At 36.9% G+C, this 25,327-nt stretch overlaps 1 protein-coding gene across 1 annotated transcript; it reads left to right on the top strand.

The window, feature by feature from the left end:
- The first annotated feature begins 1,690 nt into the window (after positions 1-1,690).
- CLCA4 (chloride channel accessory 4) lies at positions 1,691-24,059 on the top strand. The gene is made up of 14 exons (XM_036095978.2): positions 1,691-1,846; positions 6,117-6,257; positions 6,399-6,546; positions 9,134-9,242; positions 11,079-11,256; positions 11,602-11,820; positions 14,087-14,314; positions 14,676-14,853; positions 16,329-16,435; positions 18,993-19,208; positions 19,806-20,073; positions 21,921-22,091; positions 23,049-23,282; positions 23,644-24,059. Exons 1-14 carry the CDS (start codon positions 1,691-1,693, stop codon positions 24,057-24,059), a joined length of 2,769 nt encoding a protein of 922 aa, XP_035951871.2.
- Positions 24,060-25,327: the final 1,268 nt, after the last annotated feature.

The following is a 25,327-nucleotide window of genomic DNA, read 5'->3' as shown; positions in this document are numbered from 1 at the left end:
AAGATATTTTCTGGTCTTCTATTTCCAGTTCTCTTTGGGTTTCTGATGAGTTCTGGTTCCTTTTGCTTTAGAATTAAACATTATTTTATCCATCATTAACAATTCCTAACCTGACCCCCTTTCTCCTTTTTTTTAATCTTATATTATTTGCCTTGTAAAACCATATTGCTTTGCTGTAGAATAATTAAATCTATGGGGCTCGGGGTAAGAATGCTGCGTTCAAATCCTGACTCTGCCATTTACTAGCTATGTGATCTTGGTAAGTTACTGAAACTGTGTACCTCAGCTTCCACACATAAAATGAAGATAATATTCATACTTAACCTTAAGAGAGTTATAGTGAAGATTGAGAGAATCTCTGCCCTAGTAAGCACTAAATAAATGTTAACTATCAAAATTATTCACTCTGCCTCAATAATAATTAGCACATACCAGATTCTTTTTTTGTTTGTTTTTTTGTTTGTTTTTGTTTTTTAGAGTTTATTTTTTAGAAAGTTTTAGGTTCACAGCAAAACTGTGAGGAAAGTACAGGGAGTTCCCATATACCATCTGTCCCCACATATACACAAGTCTCCCCACTATTAAAACTCCACACCAGGGTGCCTGGGTGGCTCAGTTGGTTAAGCGACTGCCTTCGGCTCAGGTCATGATCCTGGAGTCCCAGGATCGAGTCCCGCATCGGGCTCCCTGCTCGGCAGGGAGTCTGCTTCTCCCTCTGACCCTCCTCCCTCTCATGCTCTCTGTCTCTCATTCTCTCTCTCTCAAATAAATAAATAAAATCTTTAAAAAAAAAAAAAAAAAATTAAAAAAAAAAAAAAATAAAACTCCACACCAGAGCAGACTCTTTTGATATACTTGCATAAAAACCCTCTGCCCCTCCCCCCCACTCGCATTCTCTCTCTCTCTCTCTCTCCCAGGAGTCCTTAAATAAATAAATCTTTAAATAAAATAAAATAAAATAAATTTTAGGTTAGTTTTCACAGCCACCTTAGCTAAATTGGTGTTATTTACATTTAATAATTTTAAATTCTCTTCCATTATTTATACCCTTGGTAAGTAATCTAAATATTTATTAAGTCCCTCTGTAAAACTGAACATCACTACCATTATTGTTTCTATTCATTTCATTAGAAAATTTTATTAATTTTCACACTGTACGGTACAGAAAATACAAAGTCTATGTCTATATGCAGGAAATGAACCAGAATTAGAAAGTACATAAAATATTTTTCAAGAGGAATATGTGCAATTTTTTATAAAAAGACCTGATCTCAGGATGCCTGGGTGGCTCAGTCGGTTAAACATCTGCCTTTGGCTCAGGTCATGATCCCAGGGTCCTGGGATTGAGTCCTACACCAGTCTCCCTGCTCAGCGGAGAGCCTGCTTCTCCCTCTGCCTGCTTCTGTGCGCACTCGCTCTCTCTCTCTCTCCAACAAATAAATAAATAAAATCTTTAAAAAAAAAAAAAGATCTGATCTCTTCTTTGTTTTAGGTCACTTTTACAGTAACATGCAATAAAATGATTGTGTAAACTGAAGTCAAACATTTTGCTACATAACATTGACCTTTATACAGGCAACGTCCCAACATTGATAAGGTTTAGGACTATATATATGGAGAGAGAAACAAAGTGAAAGAAAAGCTTTTTGAGCAAACCAATTTTGGGGCCAGGAATGCCTTGACAGGAACAATGGGGTTATTAAGTTTTATCTTCCTTTTAGTCCTATACCTGCTGCAGGGATCTAATACTTCCCTTGTTCAGCTGAATAACAATGGGTATGAAGGCATTATCTTTGCTATAGACCCTCGAGTGCCAGAAGATGGAAAAATAATTGAACAGATAAAGGTAAGAAAGAAATGGGATTTCTTCTATTTGAATTGTGGAGAAGAAAAAAAGTTAGTAGTTAATAATTATGAACTTCTGAATATTACAGGAAGCTTAAAAGCAGCATGGTACAGTAAAAATAATGCTGGAACAGCAGAAGGAATTGGAAGTTCTAGGTGGGGTTCTACCCTGTCTCACCATAAGACCAGAGACAAGGCACAGAGCCTTTCTGATCTCAGTTTTTTCATCTATAAATGAGCAGTTGAACTCATCTGTTCTTTAAACACTTATTTAATGAATACTTATGACAAGTCAGGGAGATAAAACAGTGAATTAAAAATTCCTTGCCTTCGTGCAGTACACATTCTTTTTAGATGATATAGATAATAAAAACATGCAAAAGTATAGCAGGTCAGATGGTAGTAGGTTGCCATGGAGTAAAGTAAATCAGCAAAGGGGGATAGGCGGTGTTGGTGGGACTGGGTAGGAGGAGAACGTGGGTTACTGTTTCATGTAGGGCAGTCAGGGAAGGCCTCACTGTTGATGGTGACGTCTGAGTGGAGACCTGAGATGAGTAAGGGAAGAACCCATTGAAAACCTGGAGGAGGGAACAGCAGGTGCAGCGAGCATACTTGATGTGACCAGCAGGAGGTGATGGCCAAGAAGAAGGGTGGGGAGAGCTGAACATGGAGACAGAGGGCCCAGACCACTGGAAAGACTTGGGCTTTTACTTCCATGGAAGGTTTCTGAGCAGAGGTCGGTGTGCTCTTTCACACATGTGCTGGGATCACTCTGAGTGCAGTGTTGAAGAAATTCTGTAAAGGGCTCTTCTACTTGTCATTCATCCTGTATAGCTCTGTTGTAGCATAGAGGTATGGAGGGACACCAGGTAGGAAGCTGTTGTGGTGAGAAGTGATGGAGACCAGGTACAGGGATGTTGTGTTAGAGATCATTAAAGTGGTATAATTCTGAACATATTCTGAGGGTATCATAGATAAATTTGCTGATGGTTTAGATGTGGCATTGGGGAGGTGAGGAGGGAAAAAGAGAAGTCAAGGAAGACTTCAAGGGTTTTGGTCTGAATACTAAGAAGGATGGAATTATCATCAGTTGAGAAGGTGAAGACTGTAAATGGAAAAAATTTGGCAGATGGGAGATCAGGACTTAGTTTGAAACATTTTGAATTTGAGATGCTTATTAGATATCCATATAGATGGAGATAGGAATCTGAATTCAAGGGGGAAATCTGGGTGGAGATAAAAATTTGGGAGTCATCAGTGTGCAGAATGAGATTTAAAGCCATGGGAATAAATGAGTTCACTAAGAAGTACAGATGGAGAAGGAAAAGGTTCCAAGACTGAACCAAGGAATTTGATTTCTAAAGTTTCTTCCAACTATATCATTTCACATAATAAAGAGATTGGTGTTACAGTCATGCAAATTAGCTCTGCCTGTCCCTGACATCAACATTTACTAATTCCTTACATTCAGTTCCTCCACTGCTGTATCCTTATGCTCACTGATTTAGACTTCTGCATGCATGTTGCTATCCATCAGAAGCTGATGTGCTTGACCTGGGTGGTGAGCAGGTGATTCTGTGGCTGCCATTTATTACTCATTCTGAATAAACTCTTGAAGCATAGCTGTGTTCGTTTATTGATAACTTTTGAATTCCAGGAAAATATAAAGATTCCTTTACTGAAGAGCACAGGCTTGAATAGCAGTTAATATAGCTGATTCTGAATGATGGCTTCTTAGTGTTCAGGAATAATCAGTTTCAAACTTTTCCAAACATCAGAAATCAGTATTTGAAAGAATTATTTGTAGGGGCAAAAAAATTTATTAAAATGTCTTCTACTGAACACCACAAAAGTTCAATTATTAGTAGGTAGACATGCCTCTATATTACACAATGTTTCCTGACTTTCTCCCAGCCCTCTACAAAGTCCTTGCATTTATATTATCAGGTAACCTTGTGAAATTCTCTCATCCACATTATACAAAAGAGAAAACTCTAGTTGGAGAAGTAAATAATATTCAAGGTCAAATTAAATAGCACAATTACAGCTGAGATCCAACACATGGGCTTTGAAGGCTGACAAATCTGGGTTTGAGTTCTGGCTTATATAAGGTAACAAAGATTACTCTTTTTTTCTAACTGGTGAACCAATTTGCAGAACCAACTTACTTTGGGGATATTATCTGACCATAATAAGATTCATGCTGAATTTACTCATAATTCATGACCTGAGATGTCAACTGTTAACTTTCCTTATTCCTTTTATTCATGTGTCTTCTTGGTTTGAAAGTACTCATTTTTTTTGAAACGTTGATAATACTAATCATCTTTGATCCAACTAGGATATTATAGGAATTCTGAGAAGGAATTTTGAAAGAATATTATAGAAATTTTGCTTGGAAAGCCTGTGAGAAGCATTATTATCCATCCTAGTATGCCCTAAGGGATCATAGTCATCTGACACAGGTCTGTAAAATCCTTCAACGACCTGAGAATATACCACTACCCAAGGCAGTTGCACAGAGCTAAGGATACTACAAAGTAAATGGAATACCTTGGAGTTATACAATGCAAAACACACACAACTGTATGCAGTTTGTTCATGTTATCTCCCTGACATGCCATAAAACTGTATACTTTTCCAATCTGTACCACAATTCAAATCACCATATATAATTTTTATCTCATAGAAAGAGAGATAGCCATCACTTCAAGCAAAATGTGACAACTGCCTGATATCTAAATATTCCAAAACAAAAATGAGGAAAGGATCCTTAGGGAATAGGTAGAGAATTCTTTCATCCACTTTAGGTCAGTGATGAAGTAATTCCCAACCTACTTTAGGAGATCTCTGAAGCCCCTTTCCTAACTCTTAGCTAGTTCTTTGGGCATTCAGTTCTCTGCACTCTGGCTTCTGACTGATCCCATGGCTATGAACCCAATCAGTTTGCTGATCTCTTCAATGCATATGAGTCAGCACACTGGACTCTCTTCAAGAGAACAAGACAGAGAGCCCTGGGATTCCTGAAAAAAGAATAAATCTATTGTGGGCTTGTGTCAGGTCAGGAAGCATCATGGAGGAGGAGAGCCCATCCTGAAGGAAACAACACTGTTGACTGGGATATTGCCAGCAACATGAAGAGTTTGATATTGTCATCCAGCACCCAGGATCCTTCAATTATTCAGTGGTTTTGATCATGTAGAATAGATCACCATTAAGAAGCATTCATCCACCTATTTCTCCCACTAGTTATTAAGTTCTAGAAAGGGACTATCTCCCTTATTAATCATTGCACCTTTGGGTTCAAGATACTGAACAGTATAAAGTGATATTATTTTCAGCTTGTTGGCAGAGCAGCAAGCTCTGCCTATGATTAAAAAGCTCTGCATCTCCTATGAATTTTTCTATCATTCCACCCCCGAGCCCCCAGTCCAGCTGCCTCTCCTGGAGAGTGTGAGTATAATGAAAAACCTCTCCTATGTCCCATCCCTACAGACTGTTCTCAGCTTGCATTAGCTAAGGCTGGTCTCCACTAAGATTTATTAACAGTAACGATATCAACCAGTTTTATGACTGCCTATGTGTAGGATACTATGTAACTCGTTTCATGTTTATGTTAACCTTAAAGAAAGGCTATAATAGTCCATTTAAGAAATGAAGAAACTGAGCTTTAGAGTGTTAAATTGGCCAAGCTCTATTACCCAGAAGGTGCTAATGCCAATATTGGAACCAAGTAGATGACTCTAAAGTCTAGGCCTTTGTAGGGGTGCCTGGGTGATGGCTCAGTCGATTAAGCACCTGACTCTTGATTTTGGCTCAGGTCATGATCTCAGGGTAATGAAGTTGAGCCCTGTGAGGGGCTCCAAACTGGGCATGGAGCATCTCAAGATTCCCTCTCTCCCTCTCCCTCTGTCCCTCCACCACCACCACCACCCCCCCCATGCTCACACGCATGTGCTCTCACTCTCTCTAAAAAGGAAAAAAAAATAAAGTCTATGCCTTTGTCATTTTACATAATTTCTCTTAACACCAAACAGAAGCATTTGCCCTTTGATGAAGGGTTATAGAAAACTCAAAGCCTTTAATGTGTAAGATTAAGATATAATTTGGACTGATAGTTAGCAGAGCTAAAACTGTGTGACAGAGACTCTGCTCACTAGTCAGTTGCTTTGTCTATCCACTCTTAAATTGGGAAATGCCTGTGGTGAAGCCCTGCTCATTTAGTCCACTGTTAGTTGGCCATCTTCACATATTTTTTCCTTTAATAACAGGACATGGTGACTACAGCTTCTACTTACCTGTTTGAAGCCACAGAAAAAAGATTTTTTTTCAAAAATGTATCAATACTAATTCCTAACAACTGGAAGGAAAACCCACAATACAAGAGGCCAAAACATGAAAGCTACAAACACGTAAGAGTCAAAACACTTCTCTTAAAAAATCATATTTTCTGGCGATCCCCAGTTTTGCAGCACATTGATTGTTTTAGAGTTTTTTAAACTAAATGTTATCATTTCTATTTCTGATGTTTTAAAATTTTTAAACATTTTTAGGCTGATGTATTAGTTGCGCCACCTACCCTCCCTGGTAGAGATGAACCATACACCAGGCAGTTCACAGTCTGTGAAGAAAAAGGAGAATACATTCATTTCACCCCTGACTTTGTACTTGGAAAAAAACAAAAGGAATATGGACCGTCAGGTAGGAATTTTTGTTAAAACACCTGTTTTGCAAATGATTCTAACATGCAGCTTTGTATCCAGGTTAAGTGTACAGGCCTTGGAGTCAGAGTCTCTAGGTTCAAATCCTGACTTATCAATTGTGTGTGACCTTGGACAAATGACCTAGTTTCTCTGTTCTTATTTCCTATAAGACAGTAAATAGAAGGTTTCCTACCTTATGGAATTGTTGTGAACACTGAGTTAGATAATCTATATAACTATAGTCAGAACAATGTCTACAAAAATTTGAGCACAGGACAACAATACATTTTTAAGGCATACTTTTTAGATTTAAATTTTTCAGTTCTCCACAGCTGGATATTAATCAATCACAAGCTGCCTCCATGGAAGGCAGATGTATGGCAAGCTAGAAAGAGCCAGGATGCCAGTTCTTGGCCAAGAGAAAACACTCATAGGCTGCTAGTTGCTGATACTTTTATTCAACCTATTTGGTTTAACCAGATGAACTGTCTATAAGTGATCATTTTTACCTAGAAAAATGACAATTTCATCTAGTTCAATCTGAAAGTTAAAATCATTGGTTCAAATGAACTAAAGCATATTGATACAAATCATTGTTAAAGGAAGGCTCAACTCACATGTCACCATTCAGTGAAAACCTTCCTAAATCCTAAAATCTCCTTCTCCCATTGCCCTTTCAATGAGCACATAATAAGTCTCTTGTCTCTGTCGAATGTTCAGCTAGCCCTGGTCCTCATTGTCACCTGGGCCTATTCCCCACCCCAACTTAAAATCTCTATCATCCTATCCCACCCCAATCGTATCTGTCCCTCAAACTTTAGCTTGACCATGTCTGTTCTCCTTGGTACCTCTAATCCTTCACCTTGCTAACCTATAGTCTCTTTCCTGGCTGGCATATCCAGCAAAATCAGTCATTTCAACTATAAGTATAAATACCTCAACTCCCTCATCATTCATATCCTTACGTTTCATTCAACTTGCCAAATCCTCTGTACTGAGTTTCCAGCCAGTTTCCTTTGGCTCCTGTTAATGTATTACCAAGACTGTGATAGAAAATTATAAAACTGATGGTATCATTATATAAACAGGTTTTCCAAGCTCAGAGAAGCCCTCAAAGCTACTCAACAATATTTGAACCTACCTCTTCTTGGCTCCCTTTTTCATTCCCCATAGCAGCTCTTCTAAAACTTCTATTTTTCTCAAGATCTATAATCACTCTTTTCAATCCCATCAACAGATCCCTATAGTCAAGCTAATTAACATACCTCCTCACACAGTTACCTATCCTTTCCATTTTATTTTATTTTATTTTATTTTTTATATTTGTGGTGAGAGCACTTGAAATCTACTCTCTTAGCAAATTCAAGTGGACATGGGAGGCAGGGCAACCTGCCATGCACCAAATCCTTGTAGTCGCTGATATGAGGGCTTTTTCCTCCCATACTGAAAGGTACAATTTCACACTTACTAATCTGGTTCCATTTGCCTAGAAAACCTTAAACCAGGGTTTTTAAAGTTCAGTGCACAGAGGAATAACTTAGGGATCTTGTTCATATGCAGATTCTGCTTCAGGAGATCTAGAGAAGGTCCAAGATTCTGCATTTCTTGTTAGCCACCAGGTGATGCTGATGCTTCTGGTCCAATGAACACATTTTGAGTAGTAAGGACTTAAAGAAGAAATGTGACTTATGCGTAATACTGACACTTCCCCCCTACTTTTAGATCTCATGAGTTAATCAGAGTTAGAGAAACACACATTACAGTAGAACAGACTATCTGTCCAAATTCCTCTTCTCCATATCTATACCCTCTGAAGTTTTTCCTAATATTGCTAAAACAGAAATTCTAGTTGTTTCTTCTTCCTGCATTTCAAGCTGTGGATTTACCTTTATTCTTCCATTTACCCTAAAATCCTTAGCAAAAAAAAAAGAATTTTTTTTTAAATTCCAACTCCCTCTCTTTGAGCTTTTCCTAGTCAAGGATTACATCTTATTCATCTTTGTATTTCCTAGTACTTAGTATAGGCTGAATATATATAATTAATAATAATTTCTTTCACATAATTAATAGTTATATGTGTTAAGTACTATAAATTAATCATTTTATTTGGACGCAACCCAAAATGCTATATCATCTATACCAGTGTTTTTCAATCTTATTTTTCATTATCAACTTCCTCAGGAGCATTTATAGACATTTTTTAACTAATCACATCCTAATGAAATTTTAATATCAAAGATATGTTATATATCTGTTTATGTTGTTGGTAGGAGTAAGCTTTGGACAGCTAAAAACCATTGTAATATCTAAGACTTTTTGCCCCCCAAGAGCCAAAACCCAAAGTTCAGTCTATTCTGCCCATAGCATATACATCATAAATATTTTGTTGATGTAATATGTTGGGTAATAAAAAGATGATATACTATATAATATAATGAAACATGCTTTTTTATAAATAAAAATATAAATGCTAGCAGTTATTTAAAACCTAAATATAATTTTCTATTGAAAACGTTTCTTAAAATATTTGAGGGACAATTTTGTCACTTGAATTATGATCTTGTATTTGAAATATTTTCCTACAGATAGACTGTTTGTCCATGAGTGGGCCCATCTCCGCTGGGGAGTGTTTGATGAGTACAATGAAGATGAGCCTTTCTACAGTGCTAAGTCAAAAAGAATTGAAGCAACAAGGCATGACCATTTAAATTTTCTTAATTACTTTAGGCTATAACTTCTTAATTTTCTTAGCTTGATTTCTTTTAAATGCCAATAATTTTTTTTACATCCCAATGCAGATAATAGATGCGATATCACAAAAGAGTGCTTTTCTGGGTTTTCTTCTTCTTTTTTTCTTTCTGTCTTTCTTTCTTTTACTTTCCTTATTTTTAGAAAATGTACCTTAAAGTAGCTGGTTGTCTATTTAAAATACACATAACTTTAAGAGCATTTGGTAGCCAATTTGGCATATTTTTATACCTCTCTACCATAGCTGCCAGAACTCATTTGTGCTGAAGTTGTACTCTGTATAAGGGGTTATATAGTATATGCTAAATCAAAATTATTTATACTACACAAGGACAAAAAAAAATGGTTAAGAAATAGTGGTAAATGCACACTAAATGAGAAATCAATCTTCAAAGAGCCAGACAAGGATTTCTTAGGATTTGTAAAGTTCATTTAAAAATACAGACCTAATAATATCACATTTAATCATAGACAATCCTCTTAGTTCTGAGATTAAGAGAGCAAAATGATCGCTGGTAACTGGTTTAAAATTAGATGCCATCAACTTAATCAATCTTAGATGCCCTGTTGGGTCTCTGTGGACTTATCAGAAAAAGTATAAACTGAAAGATACTTGATTCCAGTGAAGGCCCTTCCTCTGCCCAATTGCTCCACCAGTTTTAGCACACGTATTTAAGGAGTATTACATTGATTACATTTGTCTATATCATATTCCCCCTAAATGTCCAGTCTGTGCTCTAGAATAGTCATCATGGTTGTTAATGCAGATACCATCATGTACACTGAGTTCTGGGGCAATAGAAGCATGCACATATTTAGGAGACTCCCTAAATGACTGAACGAAATCCAGTAATTGCTTCTTAAATCTGAACTGGAAACACATTGAAAAGATGGGATACATTCACATTCTAGCATATTTGTCATAATCACTGCTATCTGTGGCCAATTCCATGCAATAAAACATATGTCAAAAATGTCCCTACCAGTAAAGACTACTGTCTTAGGCAGTACCTCAATCTTTCCTTTAAGCCACATTTCACTTTGGATAAAAATGCTCCTGAAAAACCAAACACTTGTAGCTATGCCACATCACATTCTTTTGGAGATAACTTCTTTGAAAAGAATTCTACAAAGAACTTCAAGCTAAGGTAGTACCAAGAATAAGTGTTTTCACAAGTTGCCCTTTCCAGATGCCAACAGTGTATTTATCATCACAAGGCCCCCAGGAGAGATGTTTGGAAAAGGGGAATCTCCAGCCATTAGTATTAACAGGACAGCAGCAGCTTTAATCACAACAGGAAATTCAGCCATTGCATATACTAGACATCCCACTTAAAATTTCTTTCTGCAATTCATTGAAAAACAGTTAACTGCTCTGGTAGGAACCCTTCAATGTTGCTGTCAAACAGGATGTATATGGTACATAAATAAGAATAAAGATCTTGATATGCAGGTCATTATTAAAAAACTTGATAGAAAGACTACTTAAGATTTTCAAAAATTTTAATAAATAAATAAAATCTTTAAAAAAGGAGGGGGGTGGCGCCTGGATGGCTCAGTTGGTTAAGCGTCTGCCTTTGGCTCAGGTCATGATCCCGGGGTCCTGGGATCGAGCCCCGCATCAGGCTCCCTGCTTGCGAGCCTGCTTCTCCCTCTGCCTCTGCTGCTCCCCCTGCTTGTGCTCTCTCTCTCTGTCAAATAAATAAAATCCTTAAAAAAAAAAGATTTTCAAAAATTTTAAATGTTAAGTTGCCTCAAAGACTAATTATTATATATTTTCAGATGTTCCACAGGTATTACTGGTATAAATAGAGTTTACAAGTGTCAAGGAAACAGTTGTATAACTAGAGGATGCAGAATTGATTCTAAGACAAAACTGTATGAAAAAGATTGTCAATTCTTCCCTGATAAAGATCAAACTGAAAAGGCATCCATAATGTTTATGCAAGGTATTAATTCTGTAAGTATGCCAACTGTAATTTAACAGCATATATTTATATTCAAAAGACATGTTATCATGTTTATAAAATATCTGGGCAGGTTACCTGAGAGATTAGACATATTAATAATAGAGTTCTTTAAATATTAACTGGCATATGGTAAGCACAACTATTGTTAGCTAGCTAGTGTTAGCTATTATTACAATTATTCTAAATCTATGTTACTATTATATGATTCCTCAATGAATCCTATTTCATTAAATAAATGACATATTTGCCAAGCAGATCTTTTGTTTTTCAGATTTGTTGTTGAATTTTAAATGCATTGTATATAAAAAGTTTTTTTCACTTTATTAACCTTTCAGGTTGTTGAATTCTGTAATAAAGAAAACCATAACAGAGAAGCTCCAAGCCTACAAAACAAAATGTGCAATTCCAGAAGTACATGGGAGGTGATCACCAATTCTGAGGATTTTAAAAATACAACATCTTTGGTGGCACCACCCCCTCCACCTGTCTTCTCATTGCTGAAGATCAGAGAAAGAATTGTGTGCTTAGTTCTTGATAAGTCTGGAAGCATGAGTGTAAGTTTCTGGGCCCATTTTTCCTGGATGTAAGGACACAGAAGTGACTGAGTAGCTAAGAATATTCTGAACACTACATGCTTGTTCTAAATTGCATGGTGGCATAAGTACTATCACCTCCTATGATCATGACCTCAAGAGGGGCAGTGAATATTTTAATGAAAGAAGTGTGGCAATAGAGTTAAAAAGACCTAACCCAAGATCCAACTCCAGAAAATGGAGAGTTTATTGAGGGGCACTTTTAGACTCTTTATTTTTTTTATAATGTTTCCATTTCTTTTTTTTTTTTATAAAGATTTTATTTATTTATTTGAGAGAGAGAATGAGACAGAGAGAGCATGAGAGGGGGGAGGGTCAGAGGGAGAAGCAGACTCCCCGCTGAGCAGGGAGCCTGATGCAGGACTCGATCCCGGGACTCCAGGATCATGACCTGAGCCGAAGGCAGTCGCTCAACCAACTGAGCCACCCAGGTGCCCTAGACTCTTTAGTAAAACCTCAGGATCAGAACTAAAGACTTTTAACATGGACATGCTTTCTACTGGAAACACTTAACAGACATGAGGAGAGAGTGGATTAGGGCCTCTGAACTCCATTCCAAGTCAAGGAACAAGATCAACCAGGAGAACTGTTAATGTGGCTTTGCCTTATTTGTATCATCTATATAAATGACCTCTTTATATTCAAAGACACAGGCAAAAAGCATCACTATAATGAAGATACAGTCAGATTCAGCCATTCATTTCTTCTATCATTCAGTGAATGGAAGGCATTGTGCCAGGCTCTAGGAATAGAACTCATATCCTTAAAGAGTTCACAGTTGAAAATTTTCTCTCTCTTCCCCATTACCTGGTTAACTCATACATATTCTTCAAATTTGGTAGAGGTACCCATTTCCTCCCGGATGAGATGGGCTGGGCTTCTAGGCTGGACTAATGGTCCTTCTGCCGGTCTCCCACAACGACCTGTGCAAACCTCTACTACTATATATTATATTGAAATTACACATTTCTCTCCCACTAGACCGGGAGCTCCTCTAGGACTTGAAGCAGTGTTTTATTCATCTTTGCATCCCTTCTGCCTGGAACAGGGTTTATCATGTATAAGCACTGAATAAATAATTGTGGAAATGGACTACAAATGAGCGAATATAATGTGATAAGGCACCCAGAAGGATGGCATATTTGAGGCAGAACAGAGCATGCTAAAGATCAAGAAAAATGTCTTCAACAAAAGGGGCCTGGGTTGTTACTGAAAAGCACAGAAGATGACACAGCTGAATGAAATAATCCACAATAGTAGAGTTTCAGAAAGAGCATCAGAATGCTAGAAACCTATACATGGAAGTGTCCTAGGAAGTGTTGCTGGCGAGAGATGAAGCTCCTTATTGGGAAAAGATGAGCAACCTCCTTTGGACAAGACAGACAAGATACAGGTAGAGCTAAGTTTAAAGGTAAAACAAAGTGGTAGAGAGAGAGCCCTCAAAGATGGAGACGTAAGAGCAGTTTTTCACTATGACTTGGTTCTAGGTAGTCCAGAGGGAAATTTGGATTGTGTTGGCGGGGAGGGTACCACAGATCAGTTGGTGATAAGGGACTGGAAAAGACAAATGTATGAAAAGACTTACGTCCTGGGCATTCATCTAGGAAAGACGGATGTGAGTTTTAATGAGTTCTTTGATACTTAATTCCAATCAATTCCATTCAATCCATTGGTAGGGAAGTGGTGAGGAGAGGTTAGGAGCAGAAGAGGAAATGGGGGAGGTAGGTACTGGGCCTCTTAGAATGTAACTGCAGCTTGAGTAAGTTTCATCTTCTGGGAAGTCCCCAAGTGGATGGGGAGATTTCAGTCTCTAGATGGAGTCCATGATAGTCTGATTTAATACTGTGGGATCTGGGGAGCGGTTTCATCTTGACACAACTGGAACAGAGGATCCCAGGAGTTATTAGGCAGTCTCTAAGATGTGAGTCATCACCCCCCAATTCCAACCCAACCCCCACCTTATCCTCCACCTCTAATTTGGGTGCTTAGCAGCCAAGAATCAGCTCTAATTAAAGCCTATGTTCTTTACTATACCGTATGTAATTCCATAATACACATAACTATATTTTTCAATTTTATCAACTGGAAGAAAATTGCTTTCTTTAATAACACTAATTGCTATTGGTAAAAAATTAACAACAAATGTTATTGACTCATTTTATGTGATCTGCTATTGTTTTCCAATTAAAAACCCTTTGGTTGTTTTTCTTTACCTTTTTTTATTCAGGGTTCTAATCGCCTAAATCGAATGAATCAAGCAGCAAAACATTTCCTGCTGCAGACCATTGAAAATGGATCCTGGGTGGGGATGGTGCACTTTGATAGTACTGCCAACATTAAAAGTAATCTAATCCAAATAATAAGCAGCAAGGAAAGAAACAACCTCTTGGAGAGCTTACCTACAGCAGCTAATGGAGGAACTTCCATCTGTGCTGGAATTAGATCAGCATTTCAGGTGAAAACCATACTGCAAATGTAGTTTGTTCTTTTTAAAAAAATATTTAATGCCACATTCTGCAGTTATATTTTTGGTGTCTAGTTGACCTGAGTACTCAGACTGAAATGTCATTGTCATTTAACCCAAGTAGAATTTTTCATAGCCCTGCACCTACGTAACTTCATTTGAGCAAACATTCCCTGCAGCAGATAGACAGAAAATTTAAAAAAAAAAAGTTGTTGATTGCAGATTCTATTATTTTAAAAGATGCTATCTCTTCTTTTCTGCACACTTTCATTTTCTCTGTACATTTTTTCTAGTATCCTGTAAGTCTTTTGATCTAGGAACACCAATAATTATGTTCTGATTGTATCTGCAGGTAATTAGAGAAGTATACCCTCAAATAGATGGATCTGAAATTGTCTTGCTGACCGACGGGGAGGATAACTCTGCAAAGAATTGCATTGATGAAGTGAAACAAAGTGGGGCTATCATTCATTTGATTGCTTTGGGACCATCTGCTGATCAGGCCGTCATAGAGATGAGTGCTATAACAGGTGAAATATGACCCATATATATAAGTCCTTTGAAAGCAGTGCATAAGTATAAAGGCTCACAACAATTTCTCTCAAGCTCTTGCCCTGCAGGTGCTGTTCCAGGACCTTGGAACTGGGGTCAAACCAGACCTGATCTCTGTTCTCAAGGTGCTCACAGTCCAGCTGGCTGGAGAGACAAATAAAACGACTAATCAAATAGCATAATCAGATGACATCCCTCCATGATAGGAGAAATATATAGAAATAAAGCACTATGTGAGCAGAGGAACCATTAATTCTCCCAGGGTTATATAGAGTCAGAGAAAGAAGGCATGAGAGATGAGGTGACTTCTGAGCTGGGCCTTGAACAAGGTGTTTACTTTTTCTGGAGAAAGGAGGGGTGAGAGAAGATGATCAGGTTATGAACAAAAAAATCATGTTGGATGACAATGCAAGGCACATGGAGAGATAGTGGGAAATCCATGAAACCAGAGCATAGGCTATGGGGTTGGAGGTGGGGGCAGATGGGATTAACAGAGGCTCAGGCTGAATAAATCTAAATAACAACAAAACTTCTAGATAAACTACAGGGTAGATGCTATCTTAGGTATAGAGACATAGTGAAAATGGACCACATGTTTTCAGTGCCTTCTTAAATGTAGTAGAATAAACAAAATTCATAACATTATGAATATTAATTATTGTATTGGGTTGACTTCTAATGCTACCAAATATATACTTGCTTTTCAATGCTTAGTTGCACAAACTCCCATCATTTCAAAGTACTTTTATGGCCGTTATAAAATTTATTTCTGTCCCAAGTGTCCATCTCAATTTGGCTCTATTGCTTACTGCCTTTCTATCTTCCCATTGCCAGTTATTGTCAGGATACCTCAATATGACAGTTCTTTAACCTTTCTGAACTGATTCTGACCCGCTTTGGCTGAAAAATCTGAAGGCCAGAATTATCATAACTGTATCTTAAAAGTGAATAATTACCCTAAAGAGCTACGCAGTCTGTGGGCTCTAATACATGGAATTGTAACATCTTCTTTCATATTCTGTGATTTTTTCACGGATTTCAGCGAGGAATATTTCTACAAGTGAGATATAAAGACCACTTATGTTTCCTAGTTATGACAGTTTTTTTTTTTTGAAGATTTTATTTATTTGACAGAGAAAGACACAGTGAGAGAGGGAACACAAGCAGGGGGAGTGGGAGAGGGAGAAGCAGGCCCCCCGCCGAGCAGGGAGCCCGATGCGGGGCTCGATTCCAGGACCCCAGGATCATGACCTGAGCCGAAGGCAGATGCTTAACGACTGAGCCACCCAGGCTCATTGTTCAGTGTTAATCTTTACACATACCTGACTTTGTTCTATTTTAATAATATATACTGAAACTATGATTTTGTATACCCTGTTACCTTATTAATCACTAAAATGTGATAGGTATGTATTTTCTAGCGAGCAACCTACTTAATGTATTTCCATTTTAGGAGGAAACCATTTTTTTTCTTCTGATGAAGCCCAGAACAACGGCCTCATTGATGCTTTCGGGGCCCTTGCATCGGGAAACACTGATCTTTCCCAACAGCCTCTTCAGGTCAGAGTTACCACTCTTCAGGTCTTTGTGTTTACATTTAGCCATAACCAAAAAATAAATCAGTTGTTATAAGTTTTGAGTCCTATATTTTTCTCAAAGTAAATTTTTAATTAAAATTAAGATTTCAGTATGAAATAGAAATCATTCTTTAGATATGACTAAATTAAGTAGTAAAATCGATATTTTTTTTTTCTTTCCCACAGAGTTTGGTTAAGGGATAACATCAAAACTCAATAATGTTAAATTTTCTGCCAAAAATAGACTTTGTCTCATAATGTAGCTTTCATTTTTCTATGAATGCATAAAAATATCTCACACTTCCAAGATTTCCCCCACCCTTCACTGCTGTGAAATAGACTTAAATTAGATGAATGCACTCAAGAACCCAGTTTGGAAATGGAAACAGTATATCTTGGAAATAATTTATCAGAAAAAAAGACAGTGAATAATCATTGTATATCTACAAGTTTAGGGCTTATCTTACCTCTTCAACTACTTTTTTCACTGACTTTTTATTTTATTCATCTCTCTTCTGAACTCTACTTCTTTTCTCATTTGTGTTTCAACAATACCATTTTATATTTAGATTCAAAAATTTTGAAAACTTCCTTCTTCATTCTTCATTCACATCCCATGTAAAATGTCAACACAGCCTGTTTCCTTAAAAGTATTTTTTACAAAATTGTTTCTGTCAATACCCATTCCCACCAAGTGTGTATCATGTCATTTCATCTTCCAGTTCATCAAGTCACTGTCCACATTACAACTTGCCATGATCACCTAAACAAACCTATTGTCTTCTATTCTCCAACAATGAAGAGCAAGAAGGTATAGGATTCAGAGTTAAGACAATATGTGCAGATTGGTTTGGAAGTTGGGTTTGTAGCTTCACCTTGAAAACAGTTTAAAAATTCATCTGAGATCTAGTTTGGCAGTGTATGGAGAATAAACTGAAGGAGAATAAAGTTCATTTCTGAAGGTTCCAATCTGGATGACTGAGAAAATGATGATAAAATTGACGTAAAGAAGGTGAAGTGATTTTGAGGATATTATTTTCTGCTCTATTTTAACCTTGGGTTTTGAGTGGATGGTGGGACATTAAAATGGAATATTCCAAAGGAGTTTTAAAATAAGAGAGCAGAATGTGGGAAATCATCCAGAAAGGAGACACATGCATGCAGGATAGGCTCAAAGTTTCAAGAATGGCTTTCTAAATGATGTGGAAAGAGCAGAAAGTTCTGTCCCCCTCACTTGAAATGCCTATAGGTTCTTAAGTAGAGAAATAACAAAAAGAAAACTAATTTTTGAAAGGTTAACCTGGATTTGTGTACATGATGTATAGGTCTTGGGAGAGAACAGTGAGAATAGTTAGAGGTACATGGCAATAATCTGAGTAGATGGGAACCTGAATTTGGATGGTGGCAGCTAGAATACAGAGAAAAGGCTGCATTTCATTCACTCTTTACTCAGTTATTTTCCCCTAGTACTACTATGTAGCCAAAGCCTTCCAACTTAGACTTTCCTGATGGGGTACGTGAAAAAGTCACTCACATTCAGATTTAACTTGATAATATTTGGTCCACTCAAAGACATGTCCACTTAACATAGGACTGAGATTTTTGTCATTGCAATGATGTCTTAGTGGTAGAATTCACTCCCTTCTATCAGCACTGGTGTGAAAGTATTTTTGGTTTAAGACTGGTTTAGAATAGAAATGAGATTTCCCATCATCCCTGAAATGACATACTTATAGAAAGTACTTTCTTGGTCAGTGGATAAACTTGGCTTTCCTGGACAAAGAGCTACCCACAAAGACTTGAAAAACTTTCTTTGAAGGTCCTCTCAGAGAACATCCTATCTTTCACATCTCTTTTCAGGATTCCAATCTTCACAGTTTGCCCCATTTCCACTCATGAGATATGTTTACTGTCTGGTGCTACTCACTCTATTCATGTGTGAAAATTATTTCAAGATTTCACATCAGGAAAATATCCATGTTTGCTTGTCTCATCATTTGCTAGTCCTGATTTTCTCTCTTGAGGTCCCTTTTTACTGTGTCCCTACTCCAATACTCTAGCCACCAGCAGTAAGTATTTTTTTTTTTAGTTCATCATTTAGATGGATAAACTGAGGGTAACACACACACACACAAACACACACACACACACACACACACACAAACACACACACACACACACACACACACACACCCTATAGTTAATTCTTCTCTGAGGCTGTAGCACTCTTTATTGCTAAAGACTTGGGTGGATGTTTGCCAAGACAATGGAAAAAAAAAAAATAGGGTCATATCTCCAACTATAAAACCCATTCTCTTGCTTTGATGCTTTTATTATACTGTATCCTTTCCTGAGACTCTGTATTTCCACACTATCTGACTGTCACATCCCAATCAGCTTTCAGAGAGATCACAAGCCTAAGGTAGGATACCCTATATAAGCTTGTTCTTAGGCCAGAAATTAAAAACTGCATGAAAAATGAAAACAGCATAAAATTGCTCTCTTCTCCAGTCATTAATTTTTAAAATATATTTAAACAGCTTGAAAGTAAGGGATTAACACTCAACAATAATCCCTGGATGAATGGCACTGTAATAATTGATAGCACTGTGGGAAAGGACACATTCTTTCTCATCACATGGAGTGGACAGGCTCCTGTTATCTCTCTCTGGGATCCCAATGGAACACCAATGAGAAATTTCACAATGGATGCAGTTTCCCAAATGGCCTATCTCAATATTCCAGGAACTGCAAAGGTAAGCAATTAGCTTTTACACTTTCTCCCACATTTGCTTTGTAGCTGAAAATACATTGCTCACTATCACAACTGTAGGTGTCAATATTTGTATCATCTTCAAAATTATAATAAGATAGAATATACTTTCTATGCCTATGTGGTCCCCAAAATTATGGTGGCAGGAAAAGGAAGAAAGAATGTATACATTAGGAGAAAGAGAAGGGAAAAAAATTAGGTAGGCTAAAAATAACTTTAAAGAGGCAATGAAGGGAGAATCTGTGCAAGTTGGTGTTTAGATAGCTATACAGTCATTCCTTATTAGCACTACCAGATCATAGAATCTGTGGACTTCGAGGTTAAAGAATAAGGCCAAGACCAAGGCAAACTTTCCCAAACTTATTTTTCCCAGCTGAGATTTCCCAACCTTTGGACATCATGCATGACAATAGCCAGGATGCCCTGTCTAAGCTGCCTCAGTTCTCCTCCTTTTACCCTCAAAACTCTCAAAACCCTGTATATTCTGTAACATACTTATAAAATTTATTTTAGAGTTGGATAGTGAAAATACAGAAAAGCTTGATCTTGGATACTTACTATATTTCCATTGAATTTTTAGGTGGGTGCTTGGACTTACAGTCTTCAAGCCAAAGCATACCCAGAAACATTAACTATCACAGTAAATTCTCAGGCAGCCAATTCTTCTGTGCCTCCAATCACAGTGAATGCTAAAATGAATAAAGACACAAACAGTTTTCCCAGCCCAATGATTGTTTATGCAGAAGTTCTACAAGGATATGTACCAATTCTTGGAGCCAATGTGACTGCTTTCATTGAATCAAATAATGGAAAAATGGAAGTTTTGGAACTTTTGGATAATGGTGCAGGTAACTCAGTTTTTTATGAATAAGCCTGGAATTTCATAACTCAGGATATGTTATGGGTCCCTGCAGCAGTGTGGGGCAGTAGGACAGACACCAGAAGAACTGATGCAAATTATGGATGAACAGCAGGACCACCAGGAAATTCTGTCCATATAAAACTTATGAAGTTCTTAGCAAGTGTCCTGCACATAGTAAGCACTCAATAAATGTTATTTACTGTCATTATTATTTTGTCATCTGGACAACCAATGTCTGTTACCAGTCAGGAAGGTCTCATTCAGGAAGTTGAGAACAGCATCAAGAATTCCAAACAAGTGTTTCTTAGGCGCAAATCATTAAGAAAGTCTAGCCAGAGTTAGTGAAGCACAAGCAAGCAGATGGGGTTAAGTGATAGAACTTGAGCCCCTAGCAGAGAAGGAGGGAACAGGTAAGAGTAATTCCCAACAGCTGGAAAAAAGTGCAACATGTAGTCTTGGGAACTGAGGCCCAAGGGCAGGTAGAACGGCCAAAACAGATGGAGACATGACTAGAGCATCAGATACCAGGTCTGAATGGCAGAAAACAAGACACAGAGTTGGCCATGCTCTGTCTCCCTGGTCTGTATGGGTAAATAGTACCTTTTTCCCAGACTCTCAATTGTTCTGGGAACTGATCCTTCTTTTGAGAGGGCAGTGAGCAAGGAAATTACCGTATTGATAACCTTCTAAGTTGTCAAAATTTTCTATCAGTATGTTTTGCAACATAATTAATTCAGTCAATTTATAATCTTATCATCAACTAGAGTATGCCCTGTGAAAAATTTAGAAGGTAAAATTGTTCTTTGGTGTACCTCAGTGCCATCATCTGGTATAATATTTTCCTTGACTATTTCCTGACTTTTCCCCTTTTCCCAACCCCTTCCATGCTACATTAAAACTTAACCTGCATCTTGTTTCATTTCTCAAGGTTTTACCAGATGGCTACTGGTATGTCTTTACCTAAGAAAGTGTTGGTGATAAACAATGACTTGGAGCAGGGGTTCTCAAACTTTAGCATGCAAGGAATCACCTGAAGGGCTCGTTATAAAACAGAATGCTACGCCCTTCCCTCGAAGATCTAAGTAATTTGCATTCCTAATATGATCAAGAGGCATGCAGGTGGTGCTTGTCCAAGGACCTCATTTCAAGAACTGCTGTCTTAGAGTGTTAAACCCCCTGAGAAATGTGTTTGCAATTTAATGAATGACTCTAGTACTGGTGATATCAAGAAATATACTTATGATACAATATTCCTGAGCTCCCCTAAATGTTTATTCTAATAATAAATGGGGGTTTTCCACTGCCAGACCAGGGAGTTAATGGATCATAGAGCAAGAGATGAGGATACAAAAACAAAACAACAACAAAAAAAGAGTAGTTGAAGAGAAGTCAAAATAAGTCATTTTTAGGTGACTACGGTAAGAATTAAATCCTATGCAAAGATACTTTTTCTTTAGTGGGGATCTTTTTGATTTGAACAGGAGATGAGATAATTATGTGTTTAGAATAAGTAAGAGCTGCCAGAAAACCATCTGGCTAAACTATGGTAAGAAAAGTACTATAATAATCTTCATAGAAGCTGATAAAGTGAAGGTATTTACTATACATACATAAGCATATGATTTATATATATGCATATATGTAACACAAGGTTATATCAATTCAACAAGATACTGGTTAGTAGAGCATAATGGAAATATTCCCCAATGGGTCAACCACAAAATAGCCTGATTGAGGGGATGTGCTTATAAAGTCCATATGCTTGGCTTAGAAAGTGCATTAATTTTTCTTTTTCTTTACAATAATACTTTATGCCTTCATTTTTATAACAAGGTGCCGATTCTTTCAAGAATGATGGGGTGTACTCCAGATATTTTATAGCTTATTCAGAAAATGGCAGATATAGCTTAAAAGTACGGGCTCACAGAGGGGCAAACGTGGCCACACGATACTTAAGGCATCCACTGAATAGAGCCGCACATATACCAGGATGGGTAGTGGATGGTGAGTAATGATACCTGATATCTGGCTTGAATAATTTTGAGTTCATGATTAAAGCTTCAAACATTTTACAACTCAAAGTACAGCTTTTCCCATTTCTGAAATGAAGTTCTCAGTCATACTGTGTTTGCCTCCAAAATAACCTAAGCTTTGGTATAGTGTCTGGCATTTAGTAAGCACTCAATAAATGTCAGCCATTATTATATTAGTTTGGAGCACCAAACCAACATCAACAACAATATATCAAATTTCTAACTCAAGATAAAGAAAACAGGTTAATGTGTTATGTACCTAAGTACAAGCTTGTGGCAGAATTTATTTTTCAGGTTACATAGATACCTGATTCCGTTTACAAAGATACCTAAATGAGTAAGTATTTATTTTCAATGTTTTTATTGTCAAAAGCAAAAAAAACGTATAGAGTAAGATGACGATTAGGATTAAGAATGCATTCTTTGTTAGCTTTCCTTCAGCTTGTCCCTTACCTTGTGACTTTTAGGGCTTCCCTGTTGGCAAGTGGAATATAACTTGAAGTATTATTCTGTAGCACTTGTAGCAGGGAGGAAGGGAGAAGCCTGGCACAAGTGGTGTAAAGGGAAACAGTAAAACGTTCCCCAGGTTTATTCTTAGCTTGGAGATAATTTGAGAAATAAAGCAATTCTTTTTTTAAAGGGCATATATTGAATTATATAACATTATTCCCATTCAGTGCAGCCTTAATTCCAAAGTGATTGTTATCCGATTCTATCCTGCAATATCCTGGTCAGGATGCTAAAGAAAAAATTCTGCCACCAATTGGATGCTTATGACTTTGTCACCAAACTTAGTAAAATGTGACTGTGTATATACATAGGAAAAAAGGGGAGGAGCAGGGAGATGTAGAATGAGGAATTCAAGTCATTGAGTTCTAAAAATACTAGTATAGACTTGCTCCTTAAATACAGCAAATTTTTAATACAGGAAAAATTGAAGGAAATCCACCAAGAGCCGAAATTGATGAGGATACTCAAACAACCTTGGAGAGTTTCACCAGAACAGCATCTGGAGGTGCATTTGTGATTTCAAATATTTCGAAACTTCCCTTGCCTGACCTGTATCCACCAAGCCAAATCACAGACCTTGAGGCCACACCTGATGGGGATGAGATCAGTCTGACATGGACAGCACCAGGAGATAATTTTGATGTTGGAAAAGGTAAGGATGAAGTGACATGTAGTGTTGATTAAGTGAAAGGTGCTCACTGCAAAAGCAAGGGTATAAGGGTAGATGGGAGGGGAACAATTTTTAATTGACTTCTCAGTGAAGGATTAATTTTATAATCTGATATTTTCAAATCAATCAAACATGATACATTATAAACTGGTCCCACTTTTCAAACAAAGAACATAGCATTTAGCAATTTAAAAATCAGAATTAAGCTTTCATTGAAAAATTAGTAAGGCTTTGGCTATGAGTATAAGCTTTGCATAACTAAACATTTTTGAGGGGAATGGATAAAAAGAAATTTAACATGATACTCTCCGGTTTCTAAGCTATATGTAATTTTTTTTCTTAGCTGAACGGTATATCATAAGAATAAGTGGAAGTATCCTGGATCTAAGAGACAATTTTGATAATGCTCTCCAAGTAAACACTACTGATCTGTTACCAAATGAGGCCAATTCCAAAGAAACCTTTGCATTTAAACCAGGAAATATCTCAGAAGAAAATACAACTCACATATTTATTGCCATTCAAAGTGTGGATAAAAGCAATTTGACATCAAAACTATCCAACATTGCACAAGTAGCTTTGTTTATTCCTCAAGCAGAACCTGATCCTGATGAAAGTCATCCTAATTCCGGAATTAGCATTTCTTCTTTGGTATTGTTAGTGGTTGGATCTGTGGCAATTGTTAGTATTATTTTAAGTGCCACCATTTGTATCTTACACAAGAAAAAAAATTCAAGAAGACCTAAAACAGGATTTTAAAAAACATCAACAACAAACTGAAGAATATTTCTCAATTTTTAAATTCATTCTGTGTGACCATGAATTCATAAAAATAATTTTAAGAGTTCTAGAAGGGATACTTTGATTAAATATAAATATCCAGGGGTACTTGGAAAATTGCTAAGTGAATATTAAAGTCCAAACTTTTTATTTGTTATTTGTCATAAAGAATGATATGAATAAAGATTTTTTTATATTGATACCTGATATTCATGTTGATTATCTGATATAAAAGTTTTCTAGAATGATAATTCAAATTCCACCAAGAAATTAAAATTATCTATTTCAGTAGTCAAAATACAAGTGTAAGAGAGCAAATAAATGTGAGAAAAAATGAATTTGGTCTTGGTACTTTTAAGTATAAATTGATATTATTGCTTTCACCTAAAGTCTCCACTTATATACTAATATATACAACATGAATAAGTTCATATTTACTATAATTCATTGACACGGAAGATACTAGCAAAAATCAGTAACTATCTGTCAAACCACAGTTTTTCCTTATTTCAGGTCAATATAATTATATATATATATATATATATATATATATATATATATATATATATCCCTTTTCACTTAAAAAGCCATTCCTACCTGTGTACTTTTTCTTTTATTATAGGAAAGAATTACTGAAGCTACTATCTATTGCCCTTGCTTTCAGATACAGAAAACTAAAAAATTTAAAATATAGTATTTTAATTATTACTCAAAATTATAGCCTAAAAGTCACAACCATAGTAATAAATGAAATCAATTAAATTAAATCAATTAAAGGGAGAATGTAGCTTGGGAAGAGCAGGTTCACATTGTAGGCCATGGCCAGACCTGCCAGAGACCATAATGATACAAACAAAATGGGACATAAAGCACCTACCCTCTTGCACAGAAATTCTTTTCAGCACAGTAGAAAACCACAGTTACATGCTTTATGGAGAAAATGTAGGAAAGGGTTAAGTATAAGACACCTGGCCTTTTACCAAGCAGGGAATAAAAGCCTAAAATTCTGTTGGCAACAGAAATAATACATGACAGCCAGACATTCCCTATGTCCTTTCTACCCACCCTACTGCTCTAGAAACAAAGCCCACCAACCAGGTTATTATTCTCCCTGATGCTCCAGTACAATAGGTATGCTCAGGTAGGTCTCAGTAGTGGGCTCTCAGGTCAGACTTCCAGGTCAGACCCTATTTTAATTCCCAGATCTGCCTCAGTAGCTAATTGTTGAATTAGTAAGAATCAGACAA

The sequence above is a fragment of the Halichoerus grypus genome, chromosome 5, assembly GCF_964656455.1.
Source record: "Halichoerus grypus chromosome 5, mHalGry1.hap1.1, whole genome shotgun sequence".
Classification (NCBI taxonomy): Eukaryota; Metazoa; Chordata; class Mammalia; order Carnivora; family Phocidae; genus Halichoerus; species Halichoerus grypus.
Note: the sequence above shows the minus strand (reverse complement) of the source record. Positions and strands in the feature narration are given on the sequence as shown.